This window comes from Chenopodium album, chromosome 2 (genome assembly GCF_948465745.1).
Source record: "Chenopodium album chromosome 2, dcCheAlbu1.1, whole genome shotgun sequence".
Lineage (NCBI taxonomy): Eukaryota > Viridiplantae > Streptophyta > Magnoliopsida > Caryophyllales > Amaranthaceae > Chenopodium > Chenopodium album.
The window spans coordinates 15247795-15267588 of NC_137835.1; the positions used below are offsets into that span (position 1 = coordinate 15247795).

At 35.2% G+C, this 19794-nt stretch overlaps 1 protein-coding gene across 2 annotated transcripts; it reads left to right on the forward strand.

Annotated features, from left to right (window-relative positions):
* Positions 1-7258: 7258 nt before the first annotated feature.
* On the forward strand, positions 7259-19775 carry LOC145596777 (protein DETOXIFICATION 44, chloroplastic-like). 2 transcript variants are annotated; one of them, XM_081652981.1, is made up of 14 exons: positions 7259-7555; positions 7656-7777; positions 9158-9316; positions 9423-9556; positions 9994-10129; positions 11446-11542; positions 11666-11766; positions 12546-12709; positions 14000-14071; positions 14203-14319; positions 18694-18789; positions 18899-19020; positions 19224-19286; positions 19381-19775. In XM_081652981.1, exons 1-13 carry the CDS (start codon positions 7284-7286, stop codon positions 19273-19275), a joined length of 1644 nt encoding a protein of 547 aa, XP_081509107.1. In that variant the 5' UTR covers positions 7259-7283; the 3' UTR covers positions 19276-19286; positions 19381-19775. The 2 variants fall into 2 exon arrangements, with proteins under 2 accessions (XP_081509107.1, XP_081509104.1); XM_081652978.1 differs by having other exon boundaries at positions 19224-19775.
* Positions 19776-19794: the final 19 nt, after the last annotated feature.

Sequence of the window (19794 nt, forward strand, 5' to 3'; positions counted from 1 at the left end):
GGGAGGTTTTGTCTTTGGTGAGGGACTGATTAGGGGTAGGAGGTGGCTAGGTGGGCTACCAAAAATCTAGGGGGAGGAAAAAGAAAAAGTTTAGGGGAAGGAAGGAGGGGGAAAAACACATGAACCAATAATCATATGACACGTGACAATTTTTACAAATACAATTGAGCACTCTGGTTGCGTCGGAATTTCGTTTTCAAGTCAGTGAATTTGCTTCACGACACACCGTACTCTTTCTCTTTTGTGAGATCAATTTTTGATCTTGTTTGTTACTTTTTATACTATTTGTTCTAGATTTCTCTTTTACTTACTACAAAAATCACCTTCTATAAGGTCCTCTCCTAAACCAAACAATAAGATTTCAATTAATACCCACACAACCAAATTTACAGCAATACTAACTTACTTTAAAACCTTCAAAATCCAATCAAACAACACTTTAAAACCTTTCCTTTAATTAAAATCAAAAGCTTATATATAGTTCTTTAAGTTTTTTTCATAAAAACCTTAAAATACACCCTTGTACATGAAATTACAGCAAGTTTAAAGCTTTATAAAAATCTGAAAAATTTACTTTATGCATAAAATCTAAAAATTATAGAAATATTGGAAACTATCTACATTATAGATTAAGTTAGTAAGCTTTAAACCCAAAAATACACCAATTCAATGTAATTAGAGACAAAAACATGAAACAATAATCTGAAAATTAATTCTTGAGATTATACGTTAAAGTTCAAGGCTTTATAATCATAAAATACTCATGATCTCATTGTTTTATAAGATTAAGAACATAAAAATATGAAATTAATACAATTTAAACCTAAAATTGAAACTTTAATAAATCTGAAATTTTATTTATAATCAAAATAATTATTGTTTAACATAATTTAGACATAATATAATTAAATAACTTAATCAACACGTCTCAAACCCTAAACCATGAAAAATAAAGATTTTAAACCCAACTTTCATACTTAGATCTGAAATTTTAGTCACTAAATTAAACATAGTAAAATTTATAAATCGTAGTCTTTTACAATTCATATACACAATCAAATCATAATAATAGCAACAAAACTTATTAAAAATTGAAACTTGATATAATTTAACAAAAGAAAAAGAAAAAAGCAAGGAAAGAGAGAAGAAGAAGAGGGCGAATTGATGCGATGACGGTGGTGCTGCAATAGGGTCGCCGACGGTGGTCTTGCGTCGGCAGCAAGCGATAGTTTTTTTTTTCTGGTTGATCGTGAAACAGGAGGAATAAGAAGGATGCCATTAGCAGCAACACTTGAACGTAGGGCTGGCAAAAGCTGACCCGACCCGAAAACCCGACACGAAGAAGCGGGTTTGAGTTGAGATTTTTTACCCGAAAACTTAAATGGGTCGACACGAACCCGACTAGATAGTTAAATGGGTTAGGTTAAGGTTGTTAATTTCAACCCGAAAATTAAAAAAAAACTTAAAAAATGAAAAAAAAATGAACAAACTTGATTAAAATTCTGCCCAAGCCTAAATGTAACTAGTATCTAAAATCCTAAATGTCCCGTTTTAGTCTCTCACTCTCTCTTTTCCTCCCAAAAAAAAAAAAAAAAAAAAAAAAAAACCTCCCTTTCTTCAGTTTTCAGCGTATCAAACCCCCCAAATCAATCTATCTTGGTTTTTCCATCCTTAGATCTTCCTCTCCTTCATGGTTTAAATGTTTAAACATTCACCCCTTCACCCTTCAAGGTAATCTGTTATTTCAAAATTTTCTTTTATACTTTTTTTGTTTGTTTGTTATAATACGGTGTGCATTTAAATTTTTGTTGTTATTATATGCTGAAAAACGATGTTGTTAAATTCTATTGTTGTTTTGTTGACATAAATTATACATGTTCATATAATTTTTGATTTAATTTCTTTTATATATATGGTATTGCATGTCTATTGTTGTTGTTGTTGTTGTCTTGTTCATATAATTTAGATTTATATTGATGGGTTAGATGTTTTTTTTTTAAGTTATTCAGTTTAATTTTATGAGCATGTTTTTGGCTTGTATTTTTTTTATACTTTTTGGTTTTTCTATGCTATTAAAAGCCTATTTTGATGTTGTTTTAATTTCTATTCAAACCATAATATACGGTATTGTATTTTTTTGTTTTGATTGTTATTTGTGTTTGTTATATTTTTGTATTGTAGGGGTTGAGTCCTTTATTATTGATAAATTTCTTTTTTTTTAGCAGATTTGGATCCTTATACGCGCCACATACATTGTCCCCTGCTTCAACTTGCTTCAATTCTCCAGCATTGCAATTTGTTTGAGAACTATGTTATGTATAAAGTTAGTATAAAAAATAAAAAACATTGGTTGCTTTTGAATTCTGGTTGTAATATTATTATACTATATTTTGGTATTTAACCTTTAATTAGATTTGATAAATAATGTAATTAAAAATTAAAGTCAAGTCAAAACAGGTTACATGCGGGTTGACCCGAACCCGGATAATATCAGGTCAAATTAACTTGATTTAAACCCAAATAAATAAATCAGGTCAAATAAGGTTATTTTCGGGTTGACCCGAACCCGAAAATATCAGGTTCATGTTGGGGTTCTCAACCCAAAAACTTAAATTGATCAAAGTTTCCGGTTGGGGGGTAGCTGACCCGAAATCAATTGACCAGAACACGAACCCGACCTGATCCGTTTGCCAGCCAACTTGAACGTGAGATTTGGGAGTAAAAAGGTGGATAAATAATAAGAAGTGGGGTTTTGGATTCCCTAATTCAAATTAAATAAGGATGACTTGTTTAGGCGCCCAATACATACCAAGGGTTAGAAATAAGCAATTGGTCTATTGTAAACCTTGGTTCATCTAAAATAGGTGGACCACCAGCTCAAATACAATACGAAACTCATTTTACGTGGCCCAAACTCTCGATTTTCCTTCTTTCCACTCCAACAAAATTGACAGAAGATTCAATTATAAACATTTACTCTTACAATTGTTGAAAAACTTCTCTCTCCTTTGCAATGCAAATTCGAGAATCGCCATGGAAGAAAAACAAGAAACACATGCAGAAAGGTAAATAAAATTTCTGAACCTAAAATTTCTTTAAGTTTCTTTGAATTTGTAATTAACAGTTAATTAAATTTCTTCATTAGTTAAATTTTTGCAATTTGTATATAATTTAAAAACATTTTTCACATTTTTTAGAGACCCAACAAATTATTCTACAAGTAGAGATGAAGATGAATTGTTGAAGCTAATCTGATCGATTTCAAGGCGTGCAGTAGTACATTGCGATTGTTCAGATATTTTTACTAAATGTTCCAAATTTGCAATGTTCAGATTTTTTTACCAAAAGTTCAAAATTTGAAATTGTTCAGAATTTTTACTAAATGTTCAAAAGTAAAGGCGTGATATATTGCGATTGTTCATATATTTTTAATAAATGTTCAAAATTTTCAATGTTAAATTCGATTTTTTTTACAAAATGTTCAAAATTTGCAATCGTTCAGATTTTTTTACCAAATGTTCAAAGCTATAGGCGTGGTACATTGCAAAGTTTTTAGATATTTTACTAAATGTTCAAAATTTTCAATGTTCATTTCGGATTTTTTTTTTTACTAAATGTTCAAAAGTATAGGTGTGGTACATTGTGATTTGTTCAGATACTTTTACTAAATGTTCAAAAATTTTGATGTTCAATTCGGATTTTTTTTTACTAAATGTTTAAAATTTGCAATCGTTCAGATATTTTTTTACTAAATGTTCAAAATTATAGGCGTGGTATATTGCGATTGTTCAGATATTTTTACTAAATGTTCAAATTTTTCGATGTATAATTCGGATTTTTTTTACTAAATGTTCAAAATTTGCAATCGTTCAGATTTTTTTACCAAATGTTCAAAAGTATAGACGTGGTGCATATAACTAATTTTGAAACAATCAATTAATAAAAATTCATACAAATTAATAAGAACGATCAAATTAATGAGAACAATCAAATATTTCAATTAATCGATCAAAATGGCTTGAAATTGATCATAATCGGTTGAAATCGATAAGATTAGCTTCAAGAAATTCAAATAAAATTAAAACAAGGATTAAATCCATAAATTCATCTCAAAAACAAAAACTAAATCAATATTGATCACAATGAATTCAGAATAACTAACCTTGATTGATCTCTTTGGGAATTTCAACGATTGCCATCACATTAAATGCAACAAACCAATGGAAAAAATTAAGGGAAAAAAAATCAAAGAACAGAGGAGAGAGAAGAATATGAAAAAAAAAAAAGAATTATGATCGAAAAAGAAATAAAATAATCAGATTAAAAAGGGGAAATAGAGATCTTATAAAGAAGGGAAAAAAAATGAAGAAGAAGCTAAGATGGCGGGATTTGGAGAAGAAAGTGAAGCTGTGTTTAGTTAAGAGAAGCGTTCGTTTAGTGTTGGTCCATATAGAATAGGTGGATCAGGGTCCATAGAAAAATTTGTAAGAAATAAGATGTAAAGTTGGGCTTTAAGGTAATTTGGACTAGACTTTTAATTTGTACGGTTAAAAAGATTATTGACAATAGCTAGTATTTCGTATGTTTTTGTTTGTTTATTTGTTTTTTTTTTTTTTCAATAAGGAATAATGACTAAATAACTTAGAACTAATTTACTATTTCAAAATACTTATAAAAATATAGATTTTTTGTAAAATAATCATATAATTAATAATCTTATATTTAAACCCACCTAAAATTTTCATATAATTAATAATCATATAATTAAAAAAGACCATGAGTTGTTTGTAATCATCTCACTCCTTTCGTTCTTGTACATAGTAAATCTAATACTTTAACAGTAAAAATACACTTTAAATAAAATATACATTATTTATTTCGAGTAAAAAATAGTCTTGAAAAAAAACTAGAGAGAAGTGAGACCTTTTGAGCATGTTTGATCTAATATGAGTCTCCATGTCCTAAATGATACACTTTTGGAGCTATTTATAACCTTTTGGGATTAGTGTTTCGTTTTGCTAAACCTAAAATACTATGATATGATTGGAATATCATTGAGATTGTTCCAATTTTCCAAATGTACAATAAAGATTAATTTCTAGATTTTGGCCACCAAGATAGTTTAAGAGGACAAAAAAACTAAAGATATTGGGCCTTTTTGTATTTGAGCATATTATGCAAAGTAGGAGTGAAGAATCGTGTCACTATTGTAAAATGGCAAAGATTTTCAAATATTCAGTTTATATTATTACTAAAATTAAAAAATAATTCATAACCCCTGCATCGCAACAACCATCGAAGTTTGAGGGCGAAGGTGATGCAAAGGTGGTATCGGTGAAGGTGGGGGGATTGTGGCACTCTACTTGCCGACACGACGGATGTCGTTGAAAAGAATGAAATGCTGCTGTTTTTCGTTGAATGCGTTGGATCCCTTGTTTGGTGTTTTTGAGGGGTTGGTTGTGGGGATGGCTTTAGGTGGTGGTGGGTTGCTTTCGGGTGGTAGGGGGGAAGAAATGGGTGTTTCAGTGAGGGTGGATGGTGGCGAGGGTGGGTGTTGGATAAGATGGTTTCGGTGAGGGTGAGTGGTGGCTAGGGAGGTTTTGTCTTTGGTGAGGGACTGATTAGGGATAGGAGGTGGCTAGGTGGGCTACCAAAAATTTAGGGGGAGGAAAAAGAAAAAGGTTAGGGGAAGGAAGGAGAGGGAAAAACACATGAACCAATAATCATGTGACACGTGACATTTTAAAAAAAAAAAAAACTTTAATCCATTCTTCAGGTCATCGGTCATCTAGGCCTTATAAAAGTAAATACCCTTAAAATTAGAATTATTTAAAGAAAATTAACCAAAGTTAAGGTTATAAAAACAATAAATAAAATTTTATAAAATATTTGTTTTTCACAAACTAATTAAATATGGAGTTGATTGAGACAATTCTAACAAGTACTCACGTGAGTATATTTTACTTTGTGTTTAAAGAATAACATTGATTTTTTTTTTTTCAATAAAAAGGAATACTCCGTAACATGAATCAATTTTTTTACGGAAAAAAAATAATTTCGCTAATAATTATCCATACGAAATCTACAATAGTAATATAGATCTATAATTAAAAAAATGTATCGGAAATATGACAATGTTTACAATTAATATCGTAATTTTTTGCATTTTCGATACATGTCATACTCCATCGCTTCAAGTTTGATGCGAATAGTGATTTTCGATATTTTTTGCATCTTTCCAATTAAAGACTGTCACATTTTCGCACTAATGTTTTGATATAAAATAGATGATAAGACCTAAACCCATGTGAATCCAGATCACATCGTTCTCAATAATTAAAACTGGGAAAAATTGTGAGGAACTACACGCTTAATAGGGGTATTTGGAAACAACTACCCACTAAAAATTTTTATCAAAAAAACTACCCTCTAAATTTAAAAAGTTAGAGTAGCACTACCCATTTGCATTTTCCGGCGAGAAAGTCCGCCGTGTGGGGCCCACTTTTTCAATTTTTCTTTTGAAAATCCCTAATTGAAGAAGTCAAAACAAGTAGGGTATGTAATTCATAGGTAATTCTTCTCTTTTAATCCATTAATTATGAATTTTGATGTTAGGGTGTAATGATTAGAAAAATTGGGGTTCTTAGAAATTGGGGATAATTTGAAATTGGGGATAATTTGAAATTGGTTGAATTTGCTGCTTTTAATTCAAATTGGTTATCCTAGGGTTACGAATTAAGGTCCAGTTTGTCATTGCATCGTGTCTTTTCGGGGAAAAATTGAAAAAGTCGGCCCACGCACGGACATTCTCGCCGGAAAATGCAAATGGGTAGTGCTACTCTAACTTTTTAAATTTAGGGGTAGTTTTTTTGATAAAATTTTTTAGTGGATAGTTGTTTCCAAATAACCCTATTAAGCGTGTAGTTCATGAAAAATTTTCCTTAAAACTGTAAAAATAAAAATCTCATCCATATATGAGAATAAAAAAATCCAGAAAATAAGAAAAAAGACTCACATACGGAGAGAACAAAGCGAGAAAATTGAATTACAGTAAATACTAAATTGGATTAAAGAAAAAGCGTCTAAGATGATAAATAATTTTCAAAGAAATTATATTATTTCCGACCAAGAAATTAAAACCCGAAAGGGAGTACAAATTAAGGATTCAAGTTTACAATCCAAATCCACCGTTAAATTAGTTGCTAACTTCCAACTTCCAACTTCCCACTACTTGAAAATTAAAAAAATCTTCTTCAATTCTTCAAATTTTCCAGAAATAAAAAATGGCTACTACTGCTACTGTTGCTTCTTCTCTTTCTTATCATCTCTTCGACATTCATTCGTACTCCCGCCATTTCAGTAATCACCTGCAAATCTCTCCATTCTCCCGCGCAATTCCTTTCTTCAATTCTAATTTTTCCAATCGAAACCCTAAATCCCCTTTTCGTTTTCGAGCTCTTCCCAAATCCAAAGACCCCAAATCTTCAACTCCTCCTCCTTCAAATTCATCTTCTTCTAACTCTAATTTACAATCACCTCCACTTCTTCGCTTCAGGTACTGTTCAATTTTTGGAAAATTGTGATGATATTACATGAATTATTAGTGTTTTTGGTTGATTTTTTTTTTTTTTTTTCCTGTGTGTGTTAAATTGCAGAGATGCAGTTAAATTGGATGATCTTGGTCGGGAGATATTGTCGATTGCATTGCCTACTCTTTTGGCTTTAGCTGCTGACCCCATCACTTCTCTTGTTGATACTGCTTTTGTTGGTCATTTGGGTATTTTCATTTCCTTTTCTATTTTACCTTTTTTTTTTTTTTTGAATCTAGCTCATGATTTTGTATGTATAATGGCATTTTTTTTGCAACTTAATAGAAGGGTATTGAGGAAATCATTTTCTTTGTAATGTCTTGAACAAGTAATTGCGTATGTGATCCCAGCGGGTCGGCCGGTCTAGCCGTCTAGGTAGAGCCTTGCTTCAAGGCACTTGGATAATTGTAATTGTGTTGAAGAATAAACGTCTCAAGTGTCACCACATGTAAGTGTCCCACATTGGTTGAAGAAGAGAGAATTAAACACTTTATAAGGCTAAGGGGCTACTCCTCCTATTGCCATATGGTTTTGGGATGGAACCTCCTTGGACTTGTGAAGTGGACTCTCTCTCTTGGTTTGCGGGTGTGGCCCAGACCCGCGTTTAACATGGTATCAAGTGTCCCACATTGGTTGAAGAAGAGAGAATTAAACACTTTATAAGGCTAAGGGGCTACTCCTCCTATTGCCATATGGTTTTGGGATGGAACCTCCTTTAGACTTGTGAAGTGAACTCTCTCTCTTGGTTTGCGGGTATGGCCCAGACCCGCGTTTAACAAATTGTAAGGAAAATGAAGGCATATTCTTTTTTTCAATATGCTATTAACTTCCGAGCTACTATGAGGCATCGGAAATTAACTAATTTAAATCAATTGGAGTTAGCAATTCGAGTAATTTGGTTGTGTGTTTCTTTGTTTGAATCCATGTTGATGAGGAAATTTACAAGAAATGATATTAAAAGTGATGTCTAGTAGCGCACTTGTGCTTATAATTTCTCTCAATAATTTTGTCTCATGTTACCCTCTCGTGTGTGAGATACTGAGATTACCAACATTATCATAAATTCATAGTTCACCAACCTAGTGCACAAGGCCACAGCTGGCTAGCTGGGGCTACAAATGCTAACAGTGAAATTTGGTCAAAGCAATTTGTAAAATTGGCCCTAAAATCACTTTTATAAAGATATAAATATGATTTTAATCAACAATATATTTTATTGATTATTAATTTTATGATAAAATTGAAGATTTGATCATTAATCAATGATTATTCTCTTTGTTTCATATAAGTAAATATCAAAATTTGGGGTCTTCTTTCACTAAGGAGCATTGTGCAATCGACCATCCTACACATGTTTAGAAGCCAGATTCACCAATGTACGAGGCTTTAGGATTATCCTTGTGGACAAGTATGTGAAGAGATAATATTGTTGTTTCTTGCAATTGGGGAGAGCAATGTATTATGGAATTTTCTTGTATAGTTGAAGTTCATGATTAGAAGTCCTAGAGTAGTATGTGTAAGTCAGTGTTTTATTGAAAATTCATCTATTTCCTTTGTCATACTTACAGGGTCAACTGAATTAGCAGCAGTTGGGGTGTCAGTATCAGTGTTTAACTTGGTATCAAAATTGTTTAATGTCCCGTTGCTGAATGTTACAACGTCCTTTGTTGCTGAAGAGCAGGCATTAGTCAGTATGCAGAATGAAACATCTAATCAAGCTGGCCAAGGTATTCACTGAAGTAATGATTCTTCAAGTTTCACACCCTACAGTTTATATAGAGCTGTTATGGCTGCTAAATCACACTGTCTTTATCTCACATTGGTGTACTGCAGATTATGAAGAAAGGAAAAAAGTCCTTCCTTCAGTGTCTTCATCTTTAGTTCTTGCTGCTGGCCTTGGTGTTGCCGAAGCTGTGGCACTTTCAGCTGGATCGGGAACTCTAATGAATATTATGGGTATATCTGTTGTATGTGTGACTTGGCTATATATTTTATTCTTTTATTGCTTCAATTTGATTGAGGAACCTGTTTTTTGATGCTAGTTTATTTTTTTAAATGGATGACTGTTAGATTTCGGACTTGTGTTCATTTTCAGGAGCATCAATTACAGGGTTTGCATTATTGCTGCATCATGCTTTAAATATTTGATTCACTCTTCTTGTAGTGTTAAGATGATTAATGTGTAAATAGATAAGAAGTTGCATGATTAACAAGGAAGTTCTCCGTTGGCATAATTGTTAAATTTAATTACAAGCAGTCGCATACATACTGCAATGTGCTCATGTCTTTCAGATCTTTATATACTATATTTATAATGTTTTTGTCTAATACACCTCATTCTCTTCTCTTTACTTTCAACATTTGAAATCATATGTAAATAACAAGTACATGTGTTGTGTCATAGGATTCACCCATGCGTCAGCCAGCAGAGGAATTCCTAACGATGAGGGCTTTTGGTGCTCCTCCTATTGTCATTGCACTTGCTGCACAGGGTACTTTCCGAGGACTTAAAGATACGAAGACACCATTGTATGCCATAGGTAAGTACTTTCGTAACACTTCTTTGAAGATACCATGTCATTATCATTCATGCTCTTTCTTTCAAATTCTCAGTTATGATCCCTACTTTTTCATGCAGTGTGCTTAAATCCTTAGAAAGTGTTGATTCATAAGAACAATATATAATTTTGCTAAAGGCATGCAAACAGTGAATAATGTACTTCGTAATATTTTTATTCTTACTTCTCTGTCTGAGTTGACTCATATGAACAATATACAATCTTGCTAAAGGCTTGCAAACAGTGAATAATACGAAGTATGATATTTATTCTTTGTGCTCTCTTTATCTGTCTTCCACTATTTTTTGGTCAACAAATGGTAGATGATTGAATGATGAAACATTGTTTTGATCATTTTAAACCGTCTAACTTGTAAGTATATATTTTATATTTTTGAAGTTGTTTAGATACAAAGGAATTGGGCTTAGTTGTGAATAGTTCAAAGACTTTTGTATGTGTTTCCCTAGAAGAAACCTTGTCCTCTTTCTGTTTCTTCTTTATGAGTGATGATACAGTTATATTCTGATAAAAAAGGGAAAAAAAATGATTTGGTCATTTTACATAATTCATCTCTTATGTTTTCACCATCAATTTTTTATTTTAAGTATATGTTAGAGCTATAGCTAATGGTCTGGAGCTGGTGTTGTGGCGAGGAAGGGGCTGCTTGAAGTTGTTGTGATGATGCAGAGTAGGTTAAGCAGATGTGTGATAGATTCCGGCCAAGCTCAACCAATTAACAGAGAAAAAGCTATAGAACAGTATAATAGAGAAGAAAGATTGAGGCTTTGGTTAACAAAATAACGGTTTACACGATAGCTTCCGGCCAAGCACAACCAATTAACAGAGAAAAAGCAATAGAACAGTAAATTAGAGAAGAAAGATTGAGGCTTTGGTTAACAAAATGACAGTTTACACAATCGACAGGTTTAGCCTATCAAGCTCTGTAGTGAAATGAGGTCACAACTCTCTTATGGATTAACTCCCAAATTCTACCTAATTTCTCCTTTCCCCCCTTTCTCTATTTATAATAAAACTAAATACTTAACCTAAAGATATTAGACTACCCATAGTGCCCCTCCTCAGATTAGTTTTTTACAGGAGTGTCATTCTCGTCATCAAGTCATCTAGAAGGCAAGTAGCCCATTGACAACTAGCAATAGGAGCTCATTATAAGGAGTTCTCATGCATACAATGTGCTTATGTTTGAAATGTTGAATCTTTTCTAAATGAAGTTGTGTCTTACTTTTCAATGTTTTTTTTTTCTTTGTTCATTTTTAACAAATGGTTTTTATTGGCAGGAGTTGGAAACTTACTCAATGCAATTCTAGATCCAATCTTGATATTTTTCTTTAGCTTTGGTATTGGTGGTGCTGCAACCGCCACCGTGATCTCTGAGTAGGTTAAATGTGTAACACAATACTTCAACTCTGGATTTATGAATGAATACCACACGCCTTCATCAGGTTTTTTGCAGAATTTTATTGTACTGATTACTGAAGCTTGTGCTCTTCCTCTCAGATATGTGATAGCCTTCATCCTACTCTGGAAGTTGAATATAGACGTATCTCTGACTTCTCCAAGTATTGATGGTGGAAGATTTATCCAATATCTTAAATCAGGTAGGCTTCTGCTGGTAAAGTATTGGTTTAATCAATTTCTTACATATGTGGGTCTTACATCAAAGTTCAAGAGATGGAAATGATTTTAACACTATGATGGGGCTGAAATTATGTAGCTGCCCTTCATAAGCTGATCTAAAATCACGCTTAATAGGATCTTTATACTGAATAGTCTGGTCATTTGTACATTATTCTAATCTACTTTTGAAATTTGAAAGACTAACTGATAGCCTGATAGAGTGACATTCCCATTAGTTAGTGACAAGTGGCCTGGATTGTTGCCTTATCAATGAGCTGGACTAGTAAGGGTTTGTTTGGCATTGCTGTGGTTTTCTGTTTTTTGGTTTTTTGTTTTATAAAAATATATGATATATGTCACATAATGAATAAAAAATTATTTAAACTTATTAAAATCATAATAGTTTTGAAAACTGACAACAAAAAAGTGGAAACACCTTTTTCTTGTTTCCTGTTTTTGGTTTTTAGTTTTCAAAAAACAGGAAACTAAAAACCAAAAATGATGCCAAACAATCCCTAATTACTTATCTTGGTTTTGTAGATGCAGTGGGATGCCATAGCCATTTAGGAATTGTCAGAGACCCAGAGCTGTTTAACACTAAAGCCGTTCTAATTCACACAATAGTTTTCCTTCCATCTAGCTTGTATTATGATAGTGAAAAGTGTAAAACTATGCATATGTACTTGAAATTACATAGTAGCCTCACAAGCTTTAAGTTTGTAACTCTCTTTAGTTCACTGTTCTTCTGTTGCATCTTCAGGAGGGCTCTTGATTGGAAGGACCTTATCAGTCCTTGTGCCCATGACATTAGCCACATCTTTGGCTGCGAGGGAAGGTCCCATACCAACAGCTGGCTATCAAATTTGCTTAGAAGTTTGGCTGACGATATCATTATTGACTGATGCTTTGGCACTTGCTGGACAGGTAAACCCCCAAACCAAGGAAAAAAATTTGAAGTGAAGGACTATCCCCTGCTGTTTTTTGTGTGCTATGTCTGATACAAAGCCTACTATGGATTTTGTATATATAATGTGTTACACTTGCTGCCAATCTAACGTTTTTTGATGTTTGATCTTTGGATTTTATGCATCAATTCCGATGTTCGCCTTAAGAAATGATGACTTTTTGGTATGTAAGATCTCAGATTTGGCTCTTACTTTTCCATGTACGGTGATTGAAGAATTTATGAAGATCATATTCTTCTCAACATCCTCTTCATAGACCTTTCTTAAGTTGCTCTCATATGGGCATTTGCTCATTTTGTTCTAATTAAGGTAGAAGTTGTTGAAGCTGTCTTATGTGATTTTCACATGGATAAGCCTTTTATATTTTTATTTATTTATTTATTTTTATTTGTGTTTGCGTGCTCGCATGTGTGTGTGTGTGTGTGTGTGTGTGTGTGTGATGTAGATATAGGTTAGCTGGTTATTGTCTTTTTTTTTAAAAAAAAATCTTTCTTGCGCTGTGAGGAACAGGTGTTGTCTATGTGTCAAAAGCAGTATTAAATGGCTATTCAGACTGGTATCAGCATAGAGTCGTCTGTGTTTACACATTTAGATGAAGACAAATTTTGGAGGCACTGCTTGTTCATTCAAGTAACTAGGTGTTGTCACAACTAGTTCTTTTATGGTATTATGTTGGTCCCACTTATGGAAACTATCTCTTTTTACAGACAGTTGAAAACCAATTTTATTTTAATAGGTATTTTCAATTACTTTTGAATGGTATGAAACTGTGAACTATGAAGATCTATTTATGAGAATCTGATAAGAAATAAGGTTGGCTGTGATCGTTTGATGCATTACAGCATATAAAACGATACAACTATACAAGTCCACAAAGGATACTACATATCTAACTTGAAAAAGAGCTGAAGTGTACAACTTAAGAAAAAAGTCGAAGCTGTGCCTGCTAAAGATCTCATTTTCACTAGTTACTAATTTTTTCAGCTAATCAGTAAGTATCAATCACTTCACACGATTGGGATGTATATGGTGCAGGAATTAGAGTAGCCTTTCTTCTTGGCTAACATCCCTCAAATTTTGAAGAAATTATAATTATATCCCAGATTCCAGAAAGGATGCTGTTTTTCATATTTAATATATGTGTTAATTGTAGGGGACTTGGCCATGTGGATCGAACTAAAATCTTAGTTCTATATATTATTCTGTTAAATGAAGCATACATTTCATCTTTGGCCCTTTTTTCTTACAGGCTCTTCTAGCTGGCGATTACTCCCAAGGTAATTATGTGCAGGCTCGCCAGGTTGTACATAGAGTGTTGCAGGTTAGAACTATCTTGACTATACTGACCACTCTCCCCCCTCCCCCTCCCCCTCCCCTCCACTTTTCTTTTAATAAGCTCTTGCCTGTTCATTCCTTAAACTTACAAAGTAATTGTACTGAAATCATCTGCAGATAGGCTTTATAGTTGGAATGGGTTTGGCTGTCATGTTATTCCTTGGTTATGGAGTGCTTCTAAACTTATTTACCTCAGATGCAGAAGTCATGAAAGTTGCCTGGTCTGGTGTCTTGGTAAGAACATGGCTTTTGGAACTAGTTATCTACTTATTGCTCTTGGATCCACAGCCTATTCCTTTGTGCCTGGTGAAGTATGATCTTTAAATATTTATGGCAGCTTGAGTTGCTTTGTATGTCCTTTTACTACACCTGTACAGAGTTTGTTGATCAATTCAAACATATATGAATCAATCTATATAGAATTTCGGAGAAGCCAAAAGGCAATATTATTTATGAAGAAATCAATCAATCAAAGCCTTAATCCCAAAAGTGGGGTCGGCTAACATGAACCAAATTTGATTATTCCGTGTAGTCATCAACATAAATCTTTCTCCTCCATCCCTTACGATCCAAAACTTCATCCTCACGTAAATCCATGCACTTCATATCCTTCCTCACTCCTTCCAACCAAGTCATCTTTGGTCTCCCTCTTCCTCGTTTAATCCCTCCATGGTCCCACTCTTCCACTCTTCGCACCGGTGCACCCTCGGGTCTCCGTCTTACATGTCCAAACCAACGCAGACGATTTTCCCTTAGTTTATCTACAATGCCCGCCACACCTACTTTCTTGCGAATAACCTCATTTCTGATTCTATCTCTTAAAGTGTTTCCACACATCCACCTTAACATGCGCATTTCCGTAACCTCCATCTTTTTAATATGCTCTTTCTTAGAAGCCCAACATTCTGTACCATAGAGCAACACTGGTCGTATGGCAGTCCTGTAGAATTTTCCCTTCAACTTTAAGGGAATGCTGCGGTCGCATAACACTCCCGTGGCCGCTCTCCATTTAAGCCACCCTGACTTAATCCTGTGGGTCACGTCTTGATCAATGTCACCATTCTTCTGGATGATCGACCCTAGGTACTTAAAACATTCACTCATGGTCAAATCCTTTCCATCCAAACTCACCACTTCATTGCGTGTCCCCCTCTGAGTGCCAAAACGACATACCAAATATTCAGTCTTACTCCGACTTAGCTTAAACCCTCTAGATTCCAACCTTTGCCTCCATTGCTCCAACTTGACATTAACCCCATCCTTAGTCTCATCCACCAAAACGATATCATCTGCGAACAGCATACACCATGGAACCTCATCTTGAATTGGTCTAGTTAATTCATCTAGAACCGTTGCAAAAAGAAAAGGGCTTAATGCAGACCCTTGATGCAATCCGATTGTAATAGGGAAATCTTTTGTCAACCCTCCGCATGTCCTCACATTTGTTGACACATCCCGATACATATCCTTAACTAGGTCTACATACCTTCGTGGGATACCTGTCTTCAACATTGCCCACCAAAGTATCTCTCTTGGCACCTTGTCATATGCCTTCTCTAAATCAATAAAGACCATATGAAGATCTTTCTTCTTTACCCTATAAAACTCCATCATTTGTCTTATCAAATGGATTGCCTCCATAGTAGATCTCCCAGGCATAAAACCAAATTGGTTATCTGAAATGCTTGTGCATGCCCTCAACCTTTGTTCAATCACCCTTTCCCACAACTTCATAGTATGGCTCATAAGCTTAATTCCTCGATAGTTAGAACAATCTTGAGCGTCTCCTTTGTTTTTATAAACCGGGACCAAGGTGCTCTTCCTCCAATCTTGTGGGATCCTTGTAGCCGTCCATATCTTGTTGAAAGGTTTGTTAACCAATCAATACCAATCTTACCCAAACACCTCCACACCTCTATCGGTACCCCATCAGGGCCAACCGCCTTCTTAGGTTTCATCTTCCTCAGTGCAATCTCCACCTCTACTCTCCTAATCCTTCGCACATACTCCATGTTGATTTCTTCATCACTCATAGAGGTATCTCCTATCACAACTCCATTACTTCCATTAAATAATTCATCGAAGTACCCCTTCCACCTGTCCTTGATGCCCTCCTCTTGCACTAGGACCATTTGGTTCTTATCTTTGACACACTTCACCATGCCAATATCCTTCCTTGCCTCTTGTCTTCTCTTTGCCATCTTATAAATGATCCTTTCTCCCTCCTTGGAATCAAGCTTTTCATAAACCTCCTGATATGCCTTTTCTTTTGCTTGGCGAACAGCTGCCTTTGCCTTGCTCTTAGCCTCCTTATACGCTGCAAAGGTTTCATCACTCCTACATTTTCCTAAGGCTTGATAGCATTCCCTTTTTTGCTTAATTACTGCTTTCACCTCTTCATTCCACCACGAAGTATCTCTCTGTACCGAAGTTCTTCCCCTTACTTCCCCTAAGACCTCTTTGGCCACTCTTAGGAAACAGTTCTTCATTCGTAACCAAGTCATGTCCGGATCCACCTCTCCATCCCAATCCGCTTCTTCAATTACCTTTTCTGTAAAAACCTTAGCTTTTGCATCCCTTAGGGTCCACCATCTTATCCTTGGTTCTTCTTGTCTAACTTTTTTCTTCGCCTTCTCTTTCAGACGAATAGTCATTACCAATAGCCGGTGTTGAGTGACCACACTCTCCCCTGGGATAACCTTACAGTTTATGCAACTTTGTCTATCTATGCTCCTTGTGAGCAGGAAGTCTATTTGAGTTGCATTTGCTCCATTCCGAAAAGTTATCAAGTGTGAATCCCTCTTCTTAAACCAAGTATTAGCCAAAATTAAATCATATGATTGGGCAAAATCCATAATAGCTTCACCACCGGCGTCCCTCTGCCCATACCCAAAGCCTCCATGGACACTCTCATAGCCATCTCGGCTCGCCCCAACGTGCCCATTTAGATCCCCTCCAATATATAACTTCTCTGAGTGGTGGACACCCTGCACCACCTCGTCTAGGTCCTCCCAAAATTGTCGTTTCTCTTCTGCATCTAAACCCACTTGGGGAGCATAAGCACTGATAACATTCACAATCTCCTTGCCACATAGCAACTTCAGCCTTATCAACCTATCGTTCTTCCGATAGACCTCGATCACCTCTTTTGCCAACCTCTCATCGAGAACCACACCAACTCCGTTCCTAGCTCCACCATTCCTTGTTCTGTGGCTCGTTTCTTGCCCAACATACCATACCTTATACCCCAAAACCAAGCCTCGAGCTCCTTCTCCTGTCCATCTTGTCTCTTGGAGGCACATGATGCTCACGCGTCGTCTTTTCATTACTTCTACCAATTCTGCTGATTTTCCCGTAAGAGACCCCACATTCCAAGAACCAATCCGCAAACTAAATTCTTTTCTCCCACGCTCCCTCCTGATCCCAACTCCAAGCCCTTGATTATTTGACACCACAATTGGGCAATATGGCGCGTCGCTTCTGGGCGACGACCTAGCAACCCTTACATACTTATCACTGCACCCGGGTCTGGGAAGTGCAGCGCGTCGCTCAGTAGGGAACGCCCCAATGGCACGCCCTTGCTCATTTGACACCACACTCGGGCAATGTGGCGCGTCGCTTCTGGGCGACGACCTAGCAACCCTTGCATACTTATCACTACACCCGGGTCTAGGAAGTGCAGCGCGTCGCTGAGTAGGGAACGCCCCCACGAAACTTATTTATGAAGAAAGAAACTTCTAAATATAGATGCTTATGCTTTCTGTTTCCTCTACTGCGTTTTATAATAATCTGTGCGTATCGACATAATCTATCTGTAGGAAGAGTGGCACCCGATTAATATTTGAATACTGAAATCAAGTAGTTTAAATCCCTATATAGATTGTCTAAGACTCTAAGTTGGTTGATTTTGCAGTCCGTAGCTTTACGTGTTTACTTTCAGAGGCTATACCATGTGTATGTCATTTGCAGCATTGAGATACATAGAAGTTGTTGATACCTCTTTACATTCTGCTGCCTTGTGGACAAACTATGTGAATTCACTGTAATATTTTACCAAGGTTACTTTGGTCATCCATTTTAGTATGAAATGTCCAATTATGGATAGTTGGATCAATAACTTCTTAATACTTCAAGAAAATTTAGATGATTTAGAATTCTTTTAGTGTCTGGATGTGCACCTATATTGGCTATATCCTCTACTTGGTTTTAAGTACTATGGTTAATTGCAATTTCAATGTCAAAATAATTAACCGTTTAAACACCGAAGATGTGCCTATAAGTTGGATTTTATAATATACTTCGTATATGGTTTATACCATTATTTGGAATTATGCCAATGTACATGAATGCCCCTGTATTGCATATTTCTGCTGCTCTATTTGCTTGCAGTTTATATTCTGTTGTTTTCTGCATGCCATGCTAATTGGAAGAGCTTCAGTTCTCTAAGATACCTTTGATGATGTGATCTTAGTGGCTGTATGATATGAAGCTTATTCTTCCTAGTTGTTATGATATCTGCCAAATACGGATAATATAATATATTACTATGAGCGTTTTCTGATGTAACATCAAATATGCATACCGCATAATATTTACACTATGATGCAGTTTGTTGCTGGATCACAGCCGGTCAATGCAATTGCATTTGTTCTTGATGGGCTCTACTATGGTGTTTCAGACTTTGAGTATGCTGCCTACTCTACGGTAACAGTTATTGCCAAAGAATTAAATAGGTTTTGAGAATGAGTATTTTTTACCAGATAGCTTTAATTTATGCAGTTAGTAGCTTTATTCCATATCTTTTTGGGTGCAGGTTGTAGCTGCAGTGATCTCATCAATTATTATGCTACTTGTTGCTCCTGGTTATGGTCTCCTTGGGGTTTGGACAGGGCTGTTTCTGTTCATGAGCTTGCGTGTAGTTGCTGGATGTTGGAGGTGAAATTTCTGTTTACTTGTACAATAAACGTGTAACATATGCTATCATTCATGACCTGTCTTGAATAATTTTGGTATAATTTGAGTGTGATTTTTATGCTTGCTTATTGAAAGCTAGAGGGTTTTCACTGTTTTCCAATTTGCTTATATTTTCACTGTCCTACCTTTTTTTTTTATAATAAATTTAATTATAATGAATCTAGGTTGGGGACAAGGAGCGGACCATGGATCAGTGTTTGGTCTGAAACAGATTAGAAGAATTGCAGGTGTGCTTCAGACTTGTCCAATAGATTGCCTCGTGGCTAACCTTAGTTAATTTGACTCAGATGACTACTAAGAGTCTAAAATGCTATTGGACAGATCCTTGATCCCATGCCAGCATAAAGTCAGAATCAAACACATATTGGTACTTTCAAGCCCTGTTGGAAGATACTTCTGGATTTCGTCAGCAGCATGGCTTCTGGAGGGATTGAGAGATGAAGCCATGGCAATGTGATTTGCTGCAGCGATTTCACAATTTAATGTTGCTGGAGTTGGCAATATGCGAGCTTCCATTGATTAAACAGCGTAACACATTTCCAACTCACAATTATTAAGGTGCATACATCTGTAACTTTTGACTGCTACCTGGAACTGCACATAATTGCTATTCTTCTATTACTTGTAAATACTGACTGAAAAGTATCATCTTGATAAATACCCTTATTTGCTTTGCTCATTTTTTTTTCCTGTTTTCCTTGATGTAATCTGCAGTTTACTGAATGTATGACTTTT